This window comes from Mesocricetus auratus, unplaced genomic scaffold (genome assembly GCF_017639785.1).
Source record: "Mesocricetus auratus isolate SY011 unplaced genomic scaffold, BCM_Maur_2.0 Super-Scaffold_100007, whole genome shotgun sequence".
Taxonomy (NCBI): domain Eukaryota; kingdom Metazoa; phylum Chordata; class Mammalia; order Rodentia; family Cricetidae; genus Mesocricetus; species Mesocricetus auratus.
In genome coordinates this window covers 32130700-32149783 of record NW_024429191.1, presented here as the reverse complement: position 1 = coordinate 32149783, position 19084 = coordinate 32130700, and the positions used below count along the sequence as shown (strand labels likewise).

The 19084-nt window shown below is 41.9% G+C and overlaps 1 protein-coding gene across 4 annotated transcripts in view; it reads right to left on the bottom strand.

The window, feature by feature from the left end:
• Fstl4 (follistatin like 4) overlaps window positions 1-19084 on the bottom strand; it is a 406082-nt gene that overhangs the window by 346567 nt on the left and 40431 nt on the right. For all 4 annotated transcript variants that reach the window (XM_040748611.1, XM_040748610.1, XM_005067777.4 and 1 more), the window contains one exon: window positions 7879-7912. In XM_040748611.1, the coding sequence (XP_040604545.1) occupies window positions 7879-7912 (34 nt within the window). The remainder of the gene's footprint in view (window positions 1-7878; window positions 7913-19084) is intronic.

Genomic DNA, 19084 nt, shown 5'->3' with positions numbered 1-19084 from the left:
AAGGAACAGGTTATAACTCACAGGCCCTTCTAACTATGCTCACTTGACCTGCAAAGGCCCTTCAGGGTAGCCATGGCTGGTTCACAAGCATGTGACCCTAGAAGGGACATTGTGGCTTTCCCACCATAGCTGTGAGGGAAGGAAGAAAGCTGACTGCTCAGCTAGTAATGTTGATGAATCACAAGAGAACACTGACAGCCTCGCTAATTTAGATGAGCTACCTCCTGCTTCAGCTCAGCCCCGGTTTGGGCTCTGCTCGTGCCAATGCAGAGAAATTAAAGATTTGTTAAGAGACAGCACGACCTGAAAATAATGAGACAGCACAGGTTTGGGAGGTATGGGTTGTTAAAAAGAATTTTTAAGAGGTAAACTAATTTTGATGACAGCCAGAGAATTAGGACATAGTGGTCAGTTGGGTTCTCTACTTCGTTTCCTAATAAAGAAAAGTGCTGGGTGACAATGAGACAAAGAGACAGAAATAAATGGTTCTGAAGTCACAGATAATTAACTCCAAAGGCTTGCCAATGCCACATTAATATGCTGTAGCAAACAGTTTCACAAAGCTTCGGTGCTTCTAGAGAGAAGACCATTTCAATGGTTCCGAAAAAGTAGAGACTCTTTCCTATTTGGGGACTAAGAAAGGATGGAAGATGACAAATGTCAATCTTAACTTTCGCTGAATGCTCAGGGAAGGTGCAACTTCTCTGCAAGGATGAAAACCTAGTGGATCCTATAAGAGTGTCCCCATCTACTCCCTATCTTGGACATTGAGGGGTGGGATCATAATGTTGGGACCAGGAGAAGTGGTCATCTCATGGTCCTCATGACTCTGCAATGGTCCACCTTGGGGAATTGTGCTGGCTAAGTGTGTCAATTTTACAAAATCTAGAATCATCAAGGAAAAGTGTCTCAGTTGAATTATCTAGGTCATGTTGTTCTATGGGAAGGTATGCAAGGAGTTGTATTGATTGTTAATTGATCCAGCCCACTGTGGGCAACACAATTCCCTCATCTGGCCCTGAACTGTGTAAGAGTAAAGAAAACTTCCTGAGTGAGCAAGCAGGTGACACAAGTGCCTTGTTTCTCTCTGCCTTGACTATGAATGTGGCATGACCAGAGGTCTCAAGCTCCTGATGATGTGACTTCCCTGAAATTAGGAATTTAACCTGGAATTGTAAAGCAAATGGCCCTTTTTCCTCTTAGGGTCATAATATTTTATCACAGCAACAGATATGAAACAAGGACAGAAATCATTATCTCCTTGACAATGTGACTTCCCACGAACTCCAGATAGGCATCCTGATCTAAGTATTGTGATGGTAATCCCCAAGGATATGGTTCTGTAAGCATTGTCTTTAAGGGATGCTTGTGGAGTATGGAGGGATGGTGACAGTTCAGCAGGCATCTTTGCCCGAAGACCTGAGTTCAGTCAATAGAACCTACATGAAAGAAGGAGAGAACCAACTCTTGCAAGTTGTCCTCTGAACTCCAGTGTGTGTGCAGGCACACACAATTATACAAATACAAACAAACAAAGTCTAATAGAGAATCCCTGCACTTGAATAGACACCCTAGCAGCAGGGCTGCCCATTTCCCATCGACTTTGGGGCAGCTGGGTACAAAGTCTTCTCTCTCTGCTTAAGAGAGAGAGTGTGCCACGAAAAGTGAATCTGCTGGGTCGGGACTGTAAAGAGGCAGTCACTCTCCACTTCTTTGAGCCCAGCTCATGTGCAAGAATGAGCAATGCTCCAGTGTTGAGTAGTGAAGGGGTGGGGGCGGGGAACTCCTCACCTTGCCTAAGTAGATGTCTACAACTGAAAAGGACTTACTGCCCCAGCACTGTCAACTCTATTTGATTTCCTCTTAAGTTCCCTCCATCTGCAGTCATTAAAGTTAGTTCCCACAAACCTGGGAGTTCATTCATCTGTTTCAACCCAGAGTCAGTCACTTCACATGAGACACATTATGCAGGCAACAGAGAGATCCAGAAAACATCTGCTAAAGCAAATCAGAATTAATGGCAAACACCATACCAATCTTGATAGCTGAAGTTCTCCCCAGATGCACAAGACAATAAAGGGGCCATTAGAGGCAGCTGTCAACTGGGGACTGATTCCAGGGGTTTCCAGAAAGCCAGGGTTCCAGTTTCACACCCAGTGTTTGCAAGCCCCTTTTAGTTGGGGGGATTTGCATTGCTAAGTAGCCTAAGTACCCAGAGCCACTCAGGCTAAGGGAGACAGTCTCTCCCGTCTTTCCCTCCTCCTGAAAACAGTAGCATCCTTGTCTTCCCAGTCTCTCATCACCTTCCTGGAAAACCAGACCAGGATAGCTGAAGTTGGAACACAGTAAGTGAAGCATCCTTGGGAGGGCCAGTAATATAACATGACAACCCTGCGCCCAGCTCTGAACTCAAGTCCCTAATCACAGCACAATCACAGACATCTGGAATATCTTACAGGTGATCTCCTGCCCTTCGGGGATGGCTGACAAGGGCTGAATTATCCAAGCCACTTGCTCCATGAGCTCCAGGGTGCTCCTATGGCTGTAATTCAAAGTGATGGGATCAGTGAGAGAAAAGTGCTGGCGTGAGTCGATGGACTCTGGCAAGCACAATCAGCACCTGCCCTCGGATTGGACATGGGACATCTCAGAAGGACTAAGGTTGGCAACTTTTCACTGTGAAGTTTCAGAAGAGGTTGAAATTAAATTTTAGGTGTCTAGAAAGAGATATAAAAAGAACCATGCTCAAGCTAGGGAGATGGCTCAGTGGGTAGATGGCTTGCTGTGAAGACATGTGGCCATGAATTCAGATCCCCACCACCCATGAAAAATGTTAGGCAAGTTGGTGTAAGAGCCTGTAATCCCAGTGTTGGGCAGGAGGAGACAGGTGGATCCACAGAACTTACAGGCCAGTCAGCCCAGCTGAATCACTGAGCTCTAGGCTCAGTGGAGAAGATGCCTAATAATCACCCCCCACCTCCATATGCACATGCACATGTGCGCACACACACAGACATACACAGACACACACACATACACACAGACACACACACACACAAACACAGACATACACACAGACACACAGTCACACATATACACAGACACACAGACATACACACAGACACACACACACACAAACATACATACAGACATACAGTCACAGACATACACACACACACACACACACACACACACACACACATACGCACGCACGCGTGTGCGCGATGTATTTTAGACATGCAGCCATGGCTGCTTCCTTATGCAGCTTATGCAGGTCAGTACATGGCTGTAACTCAGAAGCAATAGCCTTGTCCCTCTAAGAGGATACATGTCCTGGCCTAGAGACACCCTGTGGTGCTGTTGTCCTACCCCAATCTTTATATGAGAGAGTCATTTCTACAAGCCTAGACTGGATGCAAAGTCAGGAACTTCCCTTCATGAGTTGCTCTCAGCTATATGGACTTGGTAGCCAATGTTATGTGCAATATCCCTTGATGGGGATGAGTCAAGATCAGACAACTTACACAACCACCTACTGTAAGAGTGAGGTGTGAGGAGAGTCCTTGCCTCCACTGACAATATGGAAAGGAAAGGAGGAGTCCAAAGTCTAAGGTGCTATCTGTTCTGCTTCTGTCATGGAGTACCAAAGATCAAGGCAAATAATGCATTCCCAGAAACTTCATAATGAGTAAATCAACATCACTACACCCTCCTCACCATTCCAGACAGACTCAGCCCCTGGTGCCTGGCTGCTGAGGAAGCCATCCACTTGGCTGGATTTGCTGCAACAGACCTCTCGAAGGCACTGAGTGCAGTGCCAGCCCTGAACACCAGCAAACTTAAATTTGTTTCATCCCATAGGATGCTGATTTGGGGAAATGCTGCCTATTATCTTCCCTGCTGAGAGTGTATTTAACACAAAAGCAGGAGTGATTCTGCAGCCCAAACAAACTCAACCTCAGCTACACAACTCATCTGGTTTTTTTTAGCTCAGCACTTTCTAGTGTACTGGTGCCCTAGGGCTGTTGTATTAAAGTACAACAAACTAGGAAGCTTCAGAAGCAGGAATTCATTTTCTCCCAGCTCTGAAAATCAGAAGACCAAAATCAAAGGAGGGGTTGGCTGGACCACTCATGGTCCCTCTCTGAAGGCTCTGGGGAACAATACACCCATATCTTTTCCTAGCTCGTGGTTGTCAACAATGCTCTGCCTCTACCTTCATGTGGCATCCTCCTTATGTGTCCATGTATGAGGTTCCCACTGCCACTCATGGAACTAAAGCCAACACTGAACCAATATGACTTTACCTTCACTTGGTGTGTCTAATAGACAGTCTGTAGAGACCATGTTAAACATGGTCATGTTCACAAATTCCAGCTTAGGACTCCAATATACCATTTGTGTCAGTCTGTCTGTTTTTTTTTCTTTTTGAGAATGAGTCTCAAAATATGGCTCCACATCTATCCCAAGACACCAAGCTTATTTGAGCCCAAGGCCCTCTCATTAATTCCTCACCCAGGAACATCTAGCAGATGTACATAGAATGCATCTTTCCTTTTTATTAGAACCTATTTGAATGTAATATCACCAGAGATGACAATGCGCATTGAAGAATTATAATGGTATTTTAAAAACTGGTAGTAACAATTCAGAATATCTCTTTTAAATTGTCTTTTTAAAAACCAAAGGCCTTGGCCTTGGGTCCTCACTAATATATCATGAATATGATACCAGGGTGCAAATGGGTAGCTTGTACTTAATTCAAGAAATAATTATTCACTAGGTCCTATGAAGGTTGATGGGAGATAAGAGTCATCACCAGTCTTACCCAGCTGTGAACTGGGCAATGAACAATAACCACCATGCCTGGCAAGGTATGTCCATGGGTTCTATAGTGGCATGAACATTATGGGGCTTACCAACCACTTTCTGATTTAAGGCCTGCCCCACAGGAGATGTATGACTGATATTGTATATCTGGCCAAGACCCCATGGCTGGGGAACTCACAAGCCCTAGGGATTAACTTACTACTGCTATTTTGTTAAATGGATATAATATATCAAACTGTCTTTTGCTTTCCAATGAGCAGGATCAAGATGCTATTGTTTCTCTACACCCATAGATTGATGGAACTCCCTCCCCTCACCAGAGAAGGTTCTTTGCACAGTGGACAGTGGTTAACATAGAAATTCACAACTGGTCAAAGTGCAGAGAGTAATGACTATGGGGTGCTCAGTCATAATTAGGATATCTATATCATATCTATTGTGCCAAAGACTTAGGAAACATCAAGGAAGAGGGGCAGAAAGATTCCAAGAGCCAGAGATCAGAAAGGACTGGGCTGAAGCAGTGTATGCTGGACATTCTAGGGCCAGTGCACTTCACCTCAGTTCCAGTTGCTTGCATGAGATCAAGCCAGTCAACCTCCTAGCATGGATGGAGAGGGACTCACTGCCTTCCACCCATAGCTTAGGAACTATTGACAACTGTTGACTGCTGAGACAGAGAGAGTAACTTTTTCTTTAAGGGCATGCTATCTAATAGGTTGTCTATGCCTAAGTAGATGCCCTTACATTTATGTGCATATAGGCATCACAAAGTGGAACCAACAGTTTATAAAAAAAAAAGGACATGAAGTTGGGGAGGATAGAAAAAGGAGTGGGTCTTGGCGGAATTAAAGCAATGGAGTGAATATGATCAAAATACATTGTATACATGAATGAAATTCTTATATATAAAAATATTCTTAATTAAAATGAAACACAAATTAAACGAATTACTGGCCCTGGCCTAGGATTATGAGGCACATGGAGAGGAATAGAAGAGATATCTGCTTTTAGGTGAGGAATAGAATAGATTAACAGCAGAGCCAAATGCTTCAGGAAAGAGTTGGATGGTGTGAAGTAAATTAGGATGGGGCACAAAGCATACAGGCTACAGGAGCACTGACTAAAGTCCTCACCCCTTGCTGTGATTCAGCCTGGACTCATGCCCTTCCTGGTTAGTGTCAGCCTCTCTCACATCTCACCACACTTATTCACGCACTTCCAAAAGTCATGGTGGGGATTTGCACTGAGTCATGTGCTCATGATGTTAAATGTCAGGCACAGCCGGTGCCCTGAGTTAGGTGTAGAAATGAGAGAAAACACACATCCATGGAAAATTCTCTTAGACTCTGTGGTCAGGAGGCTTTCCTTTTAGACTCAAATATCACTCAGAGTGATCTCTTGTCATCACTCTGGACCCTCCTGGGCTTAGTGAATTGAGCATGACTGACATCTCCTGTTCCAAGTCAAGACAGAGCAAGGACTCAATCCAACATGTATCCTCCTAGACAATAATGATCTATTTTTGTTAATAGGAATAATTCAATGAAGTTTCATAGCACTGCTATTATTTTTTAATACTAATACACTGTTCTAAAGATTAACAACCCCCAAAACCCAAGGCAGTGAGTTCTTAGGTCCCCAAACACTTTGAAACACCCTTTGAAGCCCCAACCTCCCTTTCTCAGTGTCATGTGACAAGCATTGACATGAAGCTATTTCAGGAACTCTTAAACACGCAACACTTTGACAGAAGAAAACAAGAAAGACATCATTCACAATAAGAAGAGGATAGAAGTTGGCATGTACTATGTGGCTTTGGATAAGTTAACTTTGTGAGCACCCCTGGCTGAGACAAAAGTTAACTTGCACTGGGAACATAATTTTCAAAATAAACACTGCCCCCACCATCCAATTTAATTTAGTATTAATGTCCAAAAGAATGTGATTTGCCCCATTGAAATGGTCCAAAGGCTACTGCACACTGAGTCAATGGAAGCCATAGTTCCTGCTAGAATCAGATTACCCAGATCTTTTGAATTTATACTCTCAGAAGCATGGATGGCAGCCACTTGGGTGATGCGTATGGACAGTACTGCCAGGATGTTATCAAGCTCTTAAATGCTGGTACCACAGTTATCCAAGCTTCTCATTTCAATGCATAACATAGGTGCAAACTAACCAGGAAGAAAAGATATGTTCAACTTAGGAGCCAAGAGTATTTTTCTACCCCATCATTATTCTTTTTGGAGATGGTACCACAGAGGAGGATGAGGTTAAAGCTAAAACCAAAGCCTTTATACTAGACCAAGAATAAACTGACTTTATTCGCTTACATATCCCTACAATAAAGAGATGATTCCACAAATCACACAAAAGACATTCTCTCGTTAGAAACTAGCTGTTACTGAAAGTAAATAAGAGACATTTCCATTAGAAGATTCTGAAATTGCCGTCCGTACATGCTTACCTCTGAGACCAGAAAACAAATGTGCCAGAGGAAGGCTGCCAGGGAAAATGGAACATCATGGAATTGTTTTCAAAGGGGAAATTAATTGGTTATTTCTATTCTGGCTTAGATGAAGCTGTAAAAATCTAATCAGAAACATTTTTCATGGAGGCTTTGCCTGCCCAACAGTGAAACTTCCCAAACCATAAACCACTGTGTGTGTGTGTGTGTGTGTGTGTGTGTGTGTGTGTGTGTGTGTGTGTGACTATTATTAATGTTTTTTTCTGGGTGAAACCAAATGTCTTCAAATGTCACCCCCAAAATGTGGGTCTTCATCAGAGACCATACTTGTGGTGGTGAGTGAACCAGTTCCCAGGAGCCGCCTCTGATACTTGAAGGCAGGAGCCCCTGACTTCACAGGTAAACACAGCCTTAAGTTCTTGGGTCTCTTGAACCAAGAGGTAAATAGCTAGCATGCAGGAAAGACTACACGGTGTTTCAAAGAACAGACTGCCCACTGTCTAGTTCATCTTAGTTTTAGCCAAGTGCCTTCCAAAATGTCAGTGCCAAGAATGATATAGATGTAAGTAATCTTTTCCTACCTTCTCTTCTTGTGACTTCAAAGTCTCTGGTTTCCTGAAAGAGAGAAGAGATGCAGTTTTGAAGAATAATTCATAGATACAGAAGATACAGGTACTTGCAAATGACTCCAGTCTTGTTAGTTGCATTTTCACCAAAAGGGACAGTCAGCAATGTTGGGTCTCCTAACCTCACACGGCATGTGTACACACATGTCCACACACATGCATAGGTGAATGCACACACACACACACACACACACACACACACAAGTGCGCTTGTAAAATGTAAACAACTTATTACTTTGGAAACTTAGATTTTAAAAATATATTATTGGAACTAGAGTGATTAAGACTATACACTGGTTTTATAGAAGACCCCAAGTATAGTACCCAGAACCTATGTGCGGCAGTTCACCTGTAACTCCAGCCCCAAGGAATCTGACACTCTCTTTTGGCCTCCTCCAGCAACTACACTCATATGGACACACTCCAACACCAACTAATTAAAAATAAAAATAAAACAATTAAAAATACATTGCTAATCATGGCTCTCTCCATGTGCAGTTTGGGCTAGTTCAGTTTCAAGTATGAAAAAGAACATTCTAGGATGTGGTCCTATGCTCAGCCCCATCTTCATGTGCTTATATGGCCCTCAGGAAAAAAATGCCACACAGTGCATGATTATAGCCAAGACATAGTTCCCAAAGGCTGAGATCTCATGAACAGGGATAGTGAGTCTAGGTCAGTGGGCTAAATTAAGCCCTTTGGTTTACATAATCCGGTCTCAGGGATCTTTTTGATGCCTGTGCTCTGTGCAGTGCAATAAGAAAACTCTTTCAGAAACAACCCAGGTGCCACGGGATGTCTGCATTAAAATTCAGCTGATCAGGGAGCTTCAGAAGAAATACACATTACTGAGAAATCAAAGGGCGATTTGCCTTGATAAATGCCAGCATTTCAAATTCAGTTGGAAACAAGGAAAATTATTTTTTAAGAGAATCTTTGAACATGGCACTGAATAATGGGCAAATTTTCAGGCAGGGAGCATGAAGGGAGGGTGCACCAGCATGAGAGGGTGGGAGAGCAGGAGGTCACACACGGAGTGAGCACACACAGGGCTCGGGGAGAGGAGGGAGGCCCCAGTGAGAAGAATTAAAGACAGAAGGCTCGAAACACACACCATGGTTTCAGGACAGACCTGAAGAACCTACAACTCATCATAAACGACCAGTTTAATATGAAGACTACAAGGCTGGGATAAGCTGGAACTCTGCATTGTCAGCTAAAAGAAAACAACAAATGTGGGCCTCCACCCCTCCCCACCAAGATCACTCAACAACACTGAGCTGTAAGCAGGGCGCATAGTCTCCGCCACCTTGGCATTCTTGTCTAGCATCCTCGTGTGTCAGGAGAGGGAAGCAACAATAGCGGTGAAACAGGAGACGACAGTGGAAAGTTTTCCTACCTATGATGGTCAAAGTATAATCTTGCCTGCCTAGGATGACCTGGGAAGAGAGTCACACTTAAGGAATTTGAGGGGTGAACTAGCTCATTTGACCTCTGGGCATGTGTGGAGTGATTGTCTTGATGGTTACTTGACAAGAAAAGGGGTCCAGCCCATTATGAGTGACCTCATTCTTTATGAAGGGGATTCCGAATTATACAGGAGTGAATAAAACTAGCTGAGCATAAGAGGCAAGCAAGTAAAGGTGTGTGTGTGTATGTCTTTTCTCTCTTCACTCTTGATGATGGATATGATGTGACTGACTATCTGCTTGAGGTCCTGCCTTTTATTCTTCTCACTGATGGGCTATAATCTGGAATTATAAATCAAATAAATCCCTTCCCCCCTCGTTTGCTTTAGGTAGGATGTTTTATACAGCAACAGAAATGAATCCAGACCACTAAAACGACTTCTCCCCTGAGTGAAAAGCCCCAGTGGGGACCAGTGGAAGACCCATGTCACATGTAATGGGGTAAACTAACAGAAGTACAACACTCAGCGATATTGGGTCTACTGATATGAGGAAACAAATGCGCCTCCTGAATGCTGGACCCTGCAGGGATTATCTGGGTCAGGGTTCAGAGTAGTGGCATGGAGACAGGAATGTATAAGCCCAAAGCAAAGTCATCTTCTCCCAAGCAGCTCCTCAGCAGCCTGTTCCTGGACCTGGCAACCCCACCCTCTACAAACCAACACATGAAATACTGTGAATGAAGGGGTAGTCATAGTCTGCTCTTGTGCTACCAGAAAACCTTACAAAGTTGCTATTGCTTGTGGTTTGCATAAAGCTTATGCATTAAAGAAAGCTGATGTCTATATAATGTGTCTTCTCAAATAACACGGAATTTCTAATCATTTCTTCAAGTCGATATTTGCTTCTTTCTTGAGTATTAAGGGCTAGGGAGATGGCTGAGTAAATAAAGCACTTGCCACACGAGCATGGGGACCTGACTTTGAGTCCCCTGTGAAAAGTCAGAGACTGTAGTGTGTGTACGTGTCTTTTTGAATGAAAGCATGCCAAAGCACACATGTGGAGGTCGTCACAGTTCAACTTGTGGGAGTTGGTTCTCTCCTTCCACCATGTAGATCTGGGGGATGGAACTCTGGTCGTCAGGCTTTGTGGCAATCACCTTTACCCACTGAGTCATCTCGCTGGCCTAGTAGTTGATTTTATTGATTTTAAAACCAGCCACTTGACTACATTCCTTAATGTTTGTGATACCTCTCCTCTTTGCTTCTTTTGGAATTCTCATTTGCAGCTTTTATGAGTTGCTGAGGTTTCATAACCAATGAAAGCCTCCTGTACTCTGTAAATGGCAACGATCTCATCTCTGTCCTTAATGCCCATTTCCAGTTCTGTGTTTCTTAGCTGTATATTAAATGCTGCAAGCTGGGCACAATGGCGTGTGCGAATCCCAGGACTCAGGAGACTGAAGCAGGAAGATCACCACAAGTTTGAGGCCAGTCTGCACTACCTAATGAGTTTAGGCCAGCCTGCGGCATGACATGAGACTCTGCCCCTGCCTCCCAAAATAAAAAAGGGCGCAGACAAAGTGAGCACTTTCAGCTTGTTTCTGACTCTGAATAGAAAACCTTTAGTGTCTTTCTATTCAAGAAGCAGATCTTCAGCAGAGGTGTGTGAACTGTACTAACATGATCAATACATTGAGTTTCAGGTAAATAATGCTCTGGGTGAAACTGCCTGCCCCTTACACGCTTATTTCCTGACGGTTTCCCTTTGCTGGTGTGAGGGCTGGGGTGGAGCCAGTGTCTGTTTCACTCTTGCAGCCTCGGTGCTGTAAAAGAACAGGTGCTTGACACATATTTGTTGAATAAAAAATAAAATAAAATACATATGTCTTGGATTTTATCAAGTGCTACTTCTGCATCTGTGGAGACAATTGCTTTTCCTTAACTTTATTAATGGGTGGCTTATGAAGTAGCTTTTATAATCCTCCATCTTTCTGGAATAAACTTTTTCTAACTCGTGATAAACTTTTAAAAACACGATCATGGGGGGGCTACAAGGAGGACTCAGCTGTTAAGAGCACTTGCTGCTTTTTCAGAGATCAGGGTTCAGTTTCTAACACCCATGTGACAGATCACAACCCTCTATAACTCCAATTCCAGGGGATCTGAGGCCCTCTTCTGGTTTCCACAGGCTCTGTACACATGAGGTACACATATACACATGTAGGCAAACACCCATGCACGTATAATTAAAATAAATAGTTTTAAAAGTGTGATCTTGAATACTGTCATCAGTGATTTTTAAATATGTTTTATATCGATCCATATATGATTTTATACCCATAAATGAGGTTTGTGTGCCTTTTAATAGATTTAGTAACTTAAATTATTCGAGCTTTATGTAATGAATGTAGAAATTTTCCTGTTACCATGGCTTGATGCAGTTTAAATAAAATCAGGAGAGACTGGCATTGCGGCCTACATCTGTAAACACTAGGGAAGCAGGACAGGAAGGTGAAACTTCCAGGACCAGCATTGACTACAAAATGAGACCTTACTTCAAATTTGAATAAAAGTGAGGTAGAAGTGGTATTACCTGATCATTTAAGGTTTCCGACTTTTATTTTTTCTGTTATTGATTAAACTGAGAGGAGAGATTAAACTTGTTTAACACCTGTCATTTTGGCCAGTGACCATTTGATATTAAAATCCCTAACCCTGACTCCAAAGCCGATAATGGAACCAGGCTGACGGATTGGAAGCTAGCAGCTCATCCTGGCTCCCAGCAGCTTGTAAACAGCATCTCGGCGAGGTGGATGATTGTAAACAGCATCCCGGCGAGGTGGGTGATGGGAAAGACACTCTCAAGTTTAATACTGGACAGATAAGGCTGGGCGGAACCTAGGTGGTCTCCTTACTGGAACAGGTGAGAACAAGCACATTTAGTGCTGAGACGGTGGTGGCTGGGGGGAGGGGGAAGCAGTAAGGGAGGAAGAACGAGAAAGAGACACACCATGGGTAGGGGGATACGGTGCAGAAGTAGTCTGTGGCCTCAGCTGATGTGCAAGCTACATGGTGTTCTGGAGTTCTCAGGGCTAAAATGTTGTGGCAAGAGTTCATCGTGAGGAGACTGTGCCTGCACACGCTGCTTTGGGAAGCAGTAATATCCTCATTCTCCTTTCTCTGAAATACACAACAAATAGTGTCACGCTATCTTGGCCAGTGTCCCCATTATGACTCAGTGTGATCCTGGTAAAATACCACTGAAATTAGTCCAGCTAAGCCAGCTAAGAGTCATGGCAGATTGCTCTACACACATCCCACTCCTGCTCGCACTTCAGCAAACTCTTTAACTCAAAGAATATAGGAGATAAAACCTCTAAGTCAATGACCAGATAGGCATGGCTAAGAGACCTGAAGGCCCACTTCTGGACATCCGCCTGTGCTACAGCAGAGATACAGAACACCTCACCTATAAAGCCCTGTAGGAAAGTGGCTTCCAAGACACTAAAGATCATACAGGACTGGCTCTACCCACAGACACTGTTGTTCATGACACATACCCCTGATTTAGTAGAGGGACCCTCACACTCTCACGTCCATGGAGAAAGCAGACACATAGGCTCTGTAATAGTGTGCTCTGCGCCAAAATATACTGATCCTCACAAAAGGGATTAACAGGGAAACTAGACTACAAAATCCAATCAGAAATACATGCCATACATCGCAACAAGTTTATATCCAGAGATACCACCAAGAAAAGGCTATTTCCTAAAATGTCTCTAACATAAGATGAAATTCACAAATCTCAACATAGAGACATGGAAGACCAAGGCAACATGACTTATCCCCAAAGTCATAATTCTTTAGCAAATCACTACCAAGATATTGAAGTAGACAAAATGCCAGATAGAGAATTCAAAGCAATAAATTCCAAGAGAATACAAGGAGACAGATGAAAACTTAAGTAATACAATGCAAGAATATTAATAAAGAGAGTTGGGGGGACAAACAGCAACCTTTTAAATGGAAAGCTCATTAAGTCAAATAAAAGACTCACTGAAAAGCCAGTAAATGGGATTAAGAAGAAGAGAGGGTTTTAGGGTTTGAGAACAAAGTTAAGAAATGAAAACAATTATTAATAGAAAATAAATTATGAACAGATATGTAAGAACTTGTGACATGATTAAAAGAAAAAACTTTTTTAAATAGAATAAAGTGCTATGGCACACACTAAAGCCATACAGAGACATATTCATAAAATAATAGCAGACACTTCCCCAAATCTGGAAGAAGACATGAAAATCCAGGTACAGGAGGCCTTCATAGCCACAATAGACACACCAGAATACCCAACGAAGAACACACACTGAAAACTGCAGGGAATAAACACTGCTACATAGGTAAACCCCTCAGAATAACTGGACATTTTTTTCAGCAAAAACTCTTAAGAATGGGAGCACATAGAATCATGTATTCCAAAACCCTGAAAGAAAGCAACTTCTAAGCTATATTACTATAGTTGTTCTTTGATCTGAACAAGAAATAAAGATGTCATAAGTATAATTTATAAAGGAATCCATGATAAGTAAGATTAGTAAGGAAAATCTTATGGAGCTCTATACACAAGAGAAAGAACAAAAATAGCCATTAACACACAGGAAAAAACAAATTCTAGTAGATGTATAGATCAGCAAGGAAGAACTAAGAAAAAATCCAACATCAGAAAAATGACAAAGCGACAGGAATTAGGATATACATTTAGTTTATATCTCTGGATATATATGACCTCAATTAAAAGACATGAACTAGATGTCTAGATTAAAAACACAAGATCCAATTGTTTACTGAATGCAAGAAACATTGTTCACTGGCAAAGACATAAATAGACAGAGTATAAGGATGGGAACTAACATTCTAAGCAAATGGAATCTGGAAGACAGCAGCAATACCTATGTTTCTATCCCACAAAGTAGACTCCAACTGAGAAATTAGTCAGTAAAGCAGACATCAAGAAGGTTCCCTGAATGTTGGTACACCAAATGACAGGACACAAGCACCACTGAACAAAAAGGAATAGGCAGACATCAATATACTAGTATTGGATAATTTTAGATCTCCACTCTTACCAATGTAAGTCATTCAAACTACTAATCAACAATGAAACTTCAGCGTTAACTCATACTATAAACCAACTGGACTTAACAGGTATCTACAAAATGTTATATCCAGCAACTACAAAACATACCTTCTCTCAGTAGCACATGGAACTTTCTTCAGAGCAGATTTCAGGTCCAGCATGTCCAGCCTGCAGTTCATAGGCCATATACAACACATACAGCCAAGTATGGGGATGTGGCCCAACATGAAATCACAATTTGCTTAAATATTATGAGACATTTCTGAAACATTTTGTAACCTGATTGCTTAGCTATTGAGCATGGACTTTATAGGCAGCAAATGTCATATTGCAATGTTTGGACACTCCTTCAGTCTTTAATTTTGAAAAATGGGATTATTTCTTGTGCCTTATGAGATAACAACAGGATAATAGTAGATATCCACCACCAGAGAAATTACAGACACTGTATAGACATACAAAGACTTTGAGATGACCAGTCAATAGGACACTGAAGAAATTGGAGAAGATGATTTTTCCTAGATTCTAATGAAAATGGAAATATATCAAAATTTGTGAGATACGATTCAGGTTATTCTAAGAGGAAAGCTTATATCAATGAATGCCTAAAAGAAAAAAATCAGAGAACTTGCAAGTCACAAAATAGTGTACCTCAAGATCCTCGAAAAACAAAACTAAGCTAAACCCTAAGCAAGAAGAAAGAAATAATAAAAAATTAGAGCTGAAATTAGTGAAATGAAATCTGAAAGAAAAAATCAATCACAAAAGCCATTGTTTAAAGACAAACAAGACTGACAAATCCTTAGCCAAGCTATCCAAAAGAAAGGGAGAGGAGAAACTGAAATGAATATATTTGGAGTGAAACAAGAGATATTACAAAAAAGTCACCAAAACCCAGGGATCATTGGGGTCATTTTGAAAACTTATACTATAATAAAGTGGAATATTAGAAGAAATTATTACCTTTTTTGGTATACGTTGTCTACCAAATTTACACAGAAGAAACTAAAAACTTCAACAAGGGGGAACTAGAGAGGTGGTTTAGTAGTTAGGAGCATTTGTTAGCTTTGCAGATGGCCTGGATTCAGTTCCCAGAACCCTGTCATGCTCGGTCATTTTTCAGCTGAAAAAAATGAAGAGTATTTTAAATAATCATGAAATAATAAAATTCTAAGTGCAGATTTTGATGATAACATTATACAAGCAAGAGAAAAGTTAACCAAGAAAGAATGATCTTGGTACCCAAACAGATTTTAAAAGATCACCATAGTCTCAAGTAATTTATGTGCTTGAATAGAGCATGAAGACCTGCAAGCATCCTCTGTGCCTAGGGAAAACATAGTAACTCCAGAAAGCCAAAGGAGTTATTCCTAAGACTCCCTACACATACTCTCCAGCATCCAGTCCAAAATGACCAAGCATGACAGGAGACAGCATTAATTGGCTAAAACCTAAGAGATGAGACCTGAGGCTACCCAGGCAGACCCACTGGTTATCTGGACTCCACATCAGCAGACACAGGCTAACTATGGCTAAAATGTTGAAAAACATAGAAAATGGGTTCTAAGTTTCAGTATAAAACTAGAATCCAATAAAAAAGCCAAGTGAACATTCTGAACTGATATTTAAATAACTGAGAGAATTAAACAGATTTAATAGCAGACAAAAAGGAATAGCTGGAGGAGAGGTAGGTCAGTAGAAAACAACCAGACTGAAGAACTGTGGTGAAAAAAAACATAAGAATTAAAATCATGTGTATGTAAGAGACACATAACCCAGTGAAAAGGTCAAACATGGGTGTAATTGGAACTTGAGAATAAAGAGAGAGAAGGAATTGAGCAGAACTGGTATTTGAAAACAGACTGGTTATAAGCTTTCTTTTAATTAATGAATGACAGAAAGCCAGACATTTTTGAGACCTCTACAAACTCTAACCACAATCAATACAAAGAAATCTATCCTGAGTTCTCACAGCAAGGTAGCGGAATGACTGGGAACAGAAAGAAATCGTAAGTGTAGCCAGAGAGAGGCTGGTGGAGATGGGGCATGCGGCACCTACAGAAGAGGACTTGAAGGGGTGATGCCTACTTCTGAGGAGAAAGTAGAGCCCGAAGACAACGATATCCTTAAAAGTATGGTAAACACATCCTAGAAGTCTATATGCTGTGAGGAATCAGGTGCTGGAGCTCAAGGGGCCGCTCAGTAGTGAAGAGTGCATGCTGTCCTTGCAGAGGATTAGAGTTTGACTCCAAGCATCTATCTATGTCAGGTGGCTCACAACTTCCTGAAACTCCAGACCCAGGGGGTCCAATGCTAGCATCTGACCTCTGAGGGCACCTTCACTCACATATGCATGCACGTGTGTATGCACACACACACACATGTACATGCACAAGAGAGGGGCATATAAAAATTTGAAATAAATCTTTCTATTGAGGCAAATAAAACTTGAGAGGAAACGTTGCAGATTAACAAAAGCAATACAAAAAGGAAATGCAAGCAAAAGGGAAATTATTGAGCTAGACACACAGCCATGCAAGGAGGAATAAGAAGAGCCACAAAGGATTAAAAGGTAAGCATAAATACTGTTTAAAATACTTTTTAATGGTAATGTCCTGTTGGGTAAAAGCTGACTTACATGATGATGTGACCACTAAAGGTCAGAAGGTAGAATGGAATAGCCTGCCCTAGAACTACCCTCCCAAAAATAATTAAAAATACAAATAGTTTTGTAACTGGAAATTTTGGGGAGTCTCACACTGGGCACCATTTGTTTTCTGGGAAAGCTGGACTCACCTCTCTTGGGAGTTTTAAAGAATAGACTCAGAAGGAAGCTTGAGTAGATTTCTTGTTTTAGAATTTAAAATAAAACCAGCTACCTGGCGGAGGAAGTCAGAGAAGGGAAGTGAGAAAGCTATGTCTTCTGAGTTAGGCACAGAGGTCAGCAAGCAAACACAGCCAGACAAAGGACTGCATAGCAGAGGTTGCGAGGGCTTCAGCGAAAGAGTAAGAAAACCAGAATGTCTGAGAATCACAGGCTTTGGAAAGCATATGAAAAGAAGAAGGAAAAAAGAGAGGTAAAATGAGGAAAAGAGAAAAGGTACCCCTTTTTGGTAACTAAGAAACTTGGGCAGACTTAACCCAGCTGCATGGCTGTGACTCCATAAGTGACTACATGGGCAGGGCTTCTGGGAAGGGAAGGTACATTACTTCATTAAAGGAACGAGTATTCCTACCATCTCCTTAGCATGATCCTTAGGGGGGGGGTCAGTCTTCCTGAAGGGAAGCCCCTTAGGCAGGTCAAACTGAAATATTAAGTCCCTACCAAGAAGTAGATTTTATTCTTTTGGCTAGGAGGAAGCATCTTTCCCACAAGGGGCCTTCCGTGACATCCTAACACCATGAAGCCAATGGAATGGAACAATAAGAAAAAGTGTCCATTCCAAACTAAGACAAGTGAATAATGGTAGGAAACAAGGAAAACCCAACCAAAAATAAAAAACCTCTTATTGCATGCTGTTTATAAGAGATTCATGAAAACTACAAGCCTATAAAAAGTTTGAATGCAAAATGTTTAAAAGCAGATATACCACATTAATTCTAGCAAGTATTAGCATTAGTGATAAAAAGGATGGTTCATAATATATATACCTAGTAGGAGAACTGCCCCCACACACACCAAAAGCTAAGAGAGCCAGGAAGAGACATTTTCAGGATACGATAATGATTAAATTTAGGAAATCTCTATTAATAACAGAACAAATGGAGGTAAAATTGGTAAGAATATAGAAGAGAGGCTGGAGAGGTAGCTCAGTGGGGGAAGGGTGCTGCACAGACATGAAGACCATTCCAGCACCCCATGCACCAAGACAAAGGTGGCTGCATACTTGTAACCATAGGTGGTAGAGACAGAAGGATCACTCCGACTTGCTGACTCCCAGCCTTACTCCAGGCTCAGTGAGAGACCCTGTCTCAAAGGGGTAAGAGTGATAGAGCAGGTCATCTGACATCTGTATGCATTCATATACACATACACCACACACACACAGAGATACACACGCAGATACACACATACACACACAGATACACAGACACAAACACATACAGAGACACAGCACAAACACACAGACACACACACATATACAGACAGACACAGACAGACACAGAAAGACACACCACACACACACACACAGACACACACATACAGACTCACAGACACAAACACATACAGAGATACACACACAGGCACACACAGATACACACACACACACACACACACACACACACAGAAATACAGAAAAGCTGAACACCATGATGAAGATGACTGACTTAATGGTACACATGTCACTGCCTCTAACAACTACACATTCGTTCAAGTCTTCATAGATCGTTTCTTAAAAATTGCTGAGCCTTGACTGGTGGTGGTGGCACACACCTTTAATCCTAGCACTCAGGAGGCAGGTGAGTCTCTGAGTTCCAGGCCAGCCTGGTCTACAGAGTGAGTTCTGGGACAGCGAAGGATATACAGAGAAACCCTGTCTCAATAAAGAAAAAAAAATAACAACTGCTGGACCCTTCAGCAAGTTTCAAATTATAGGACCCACACTGAGAAC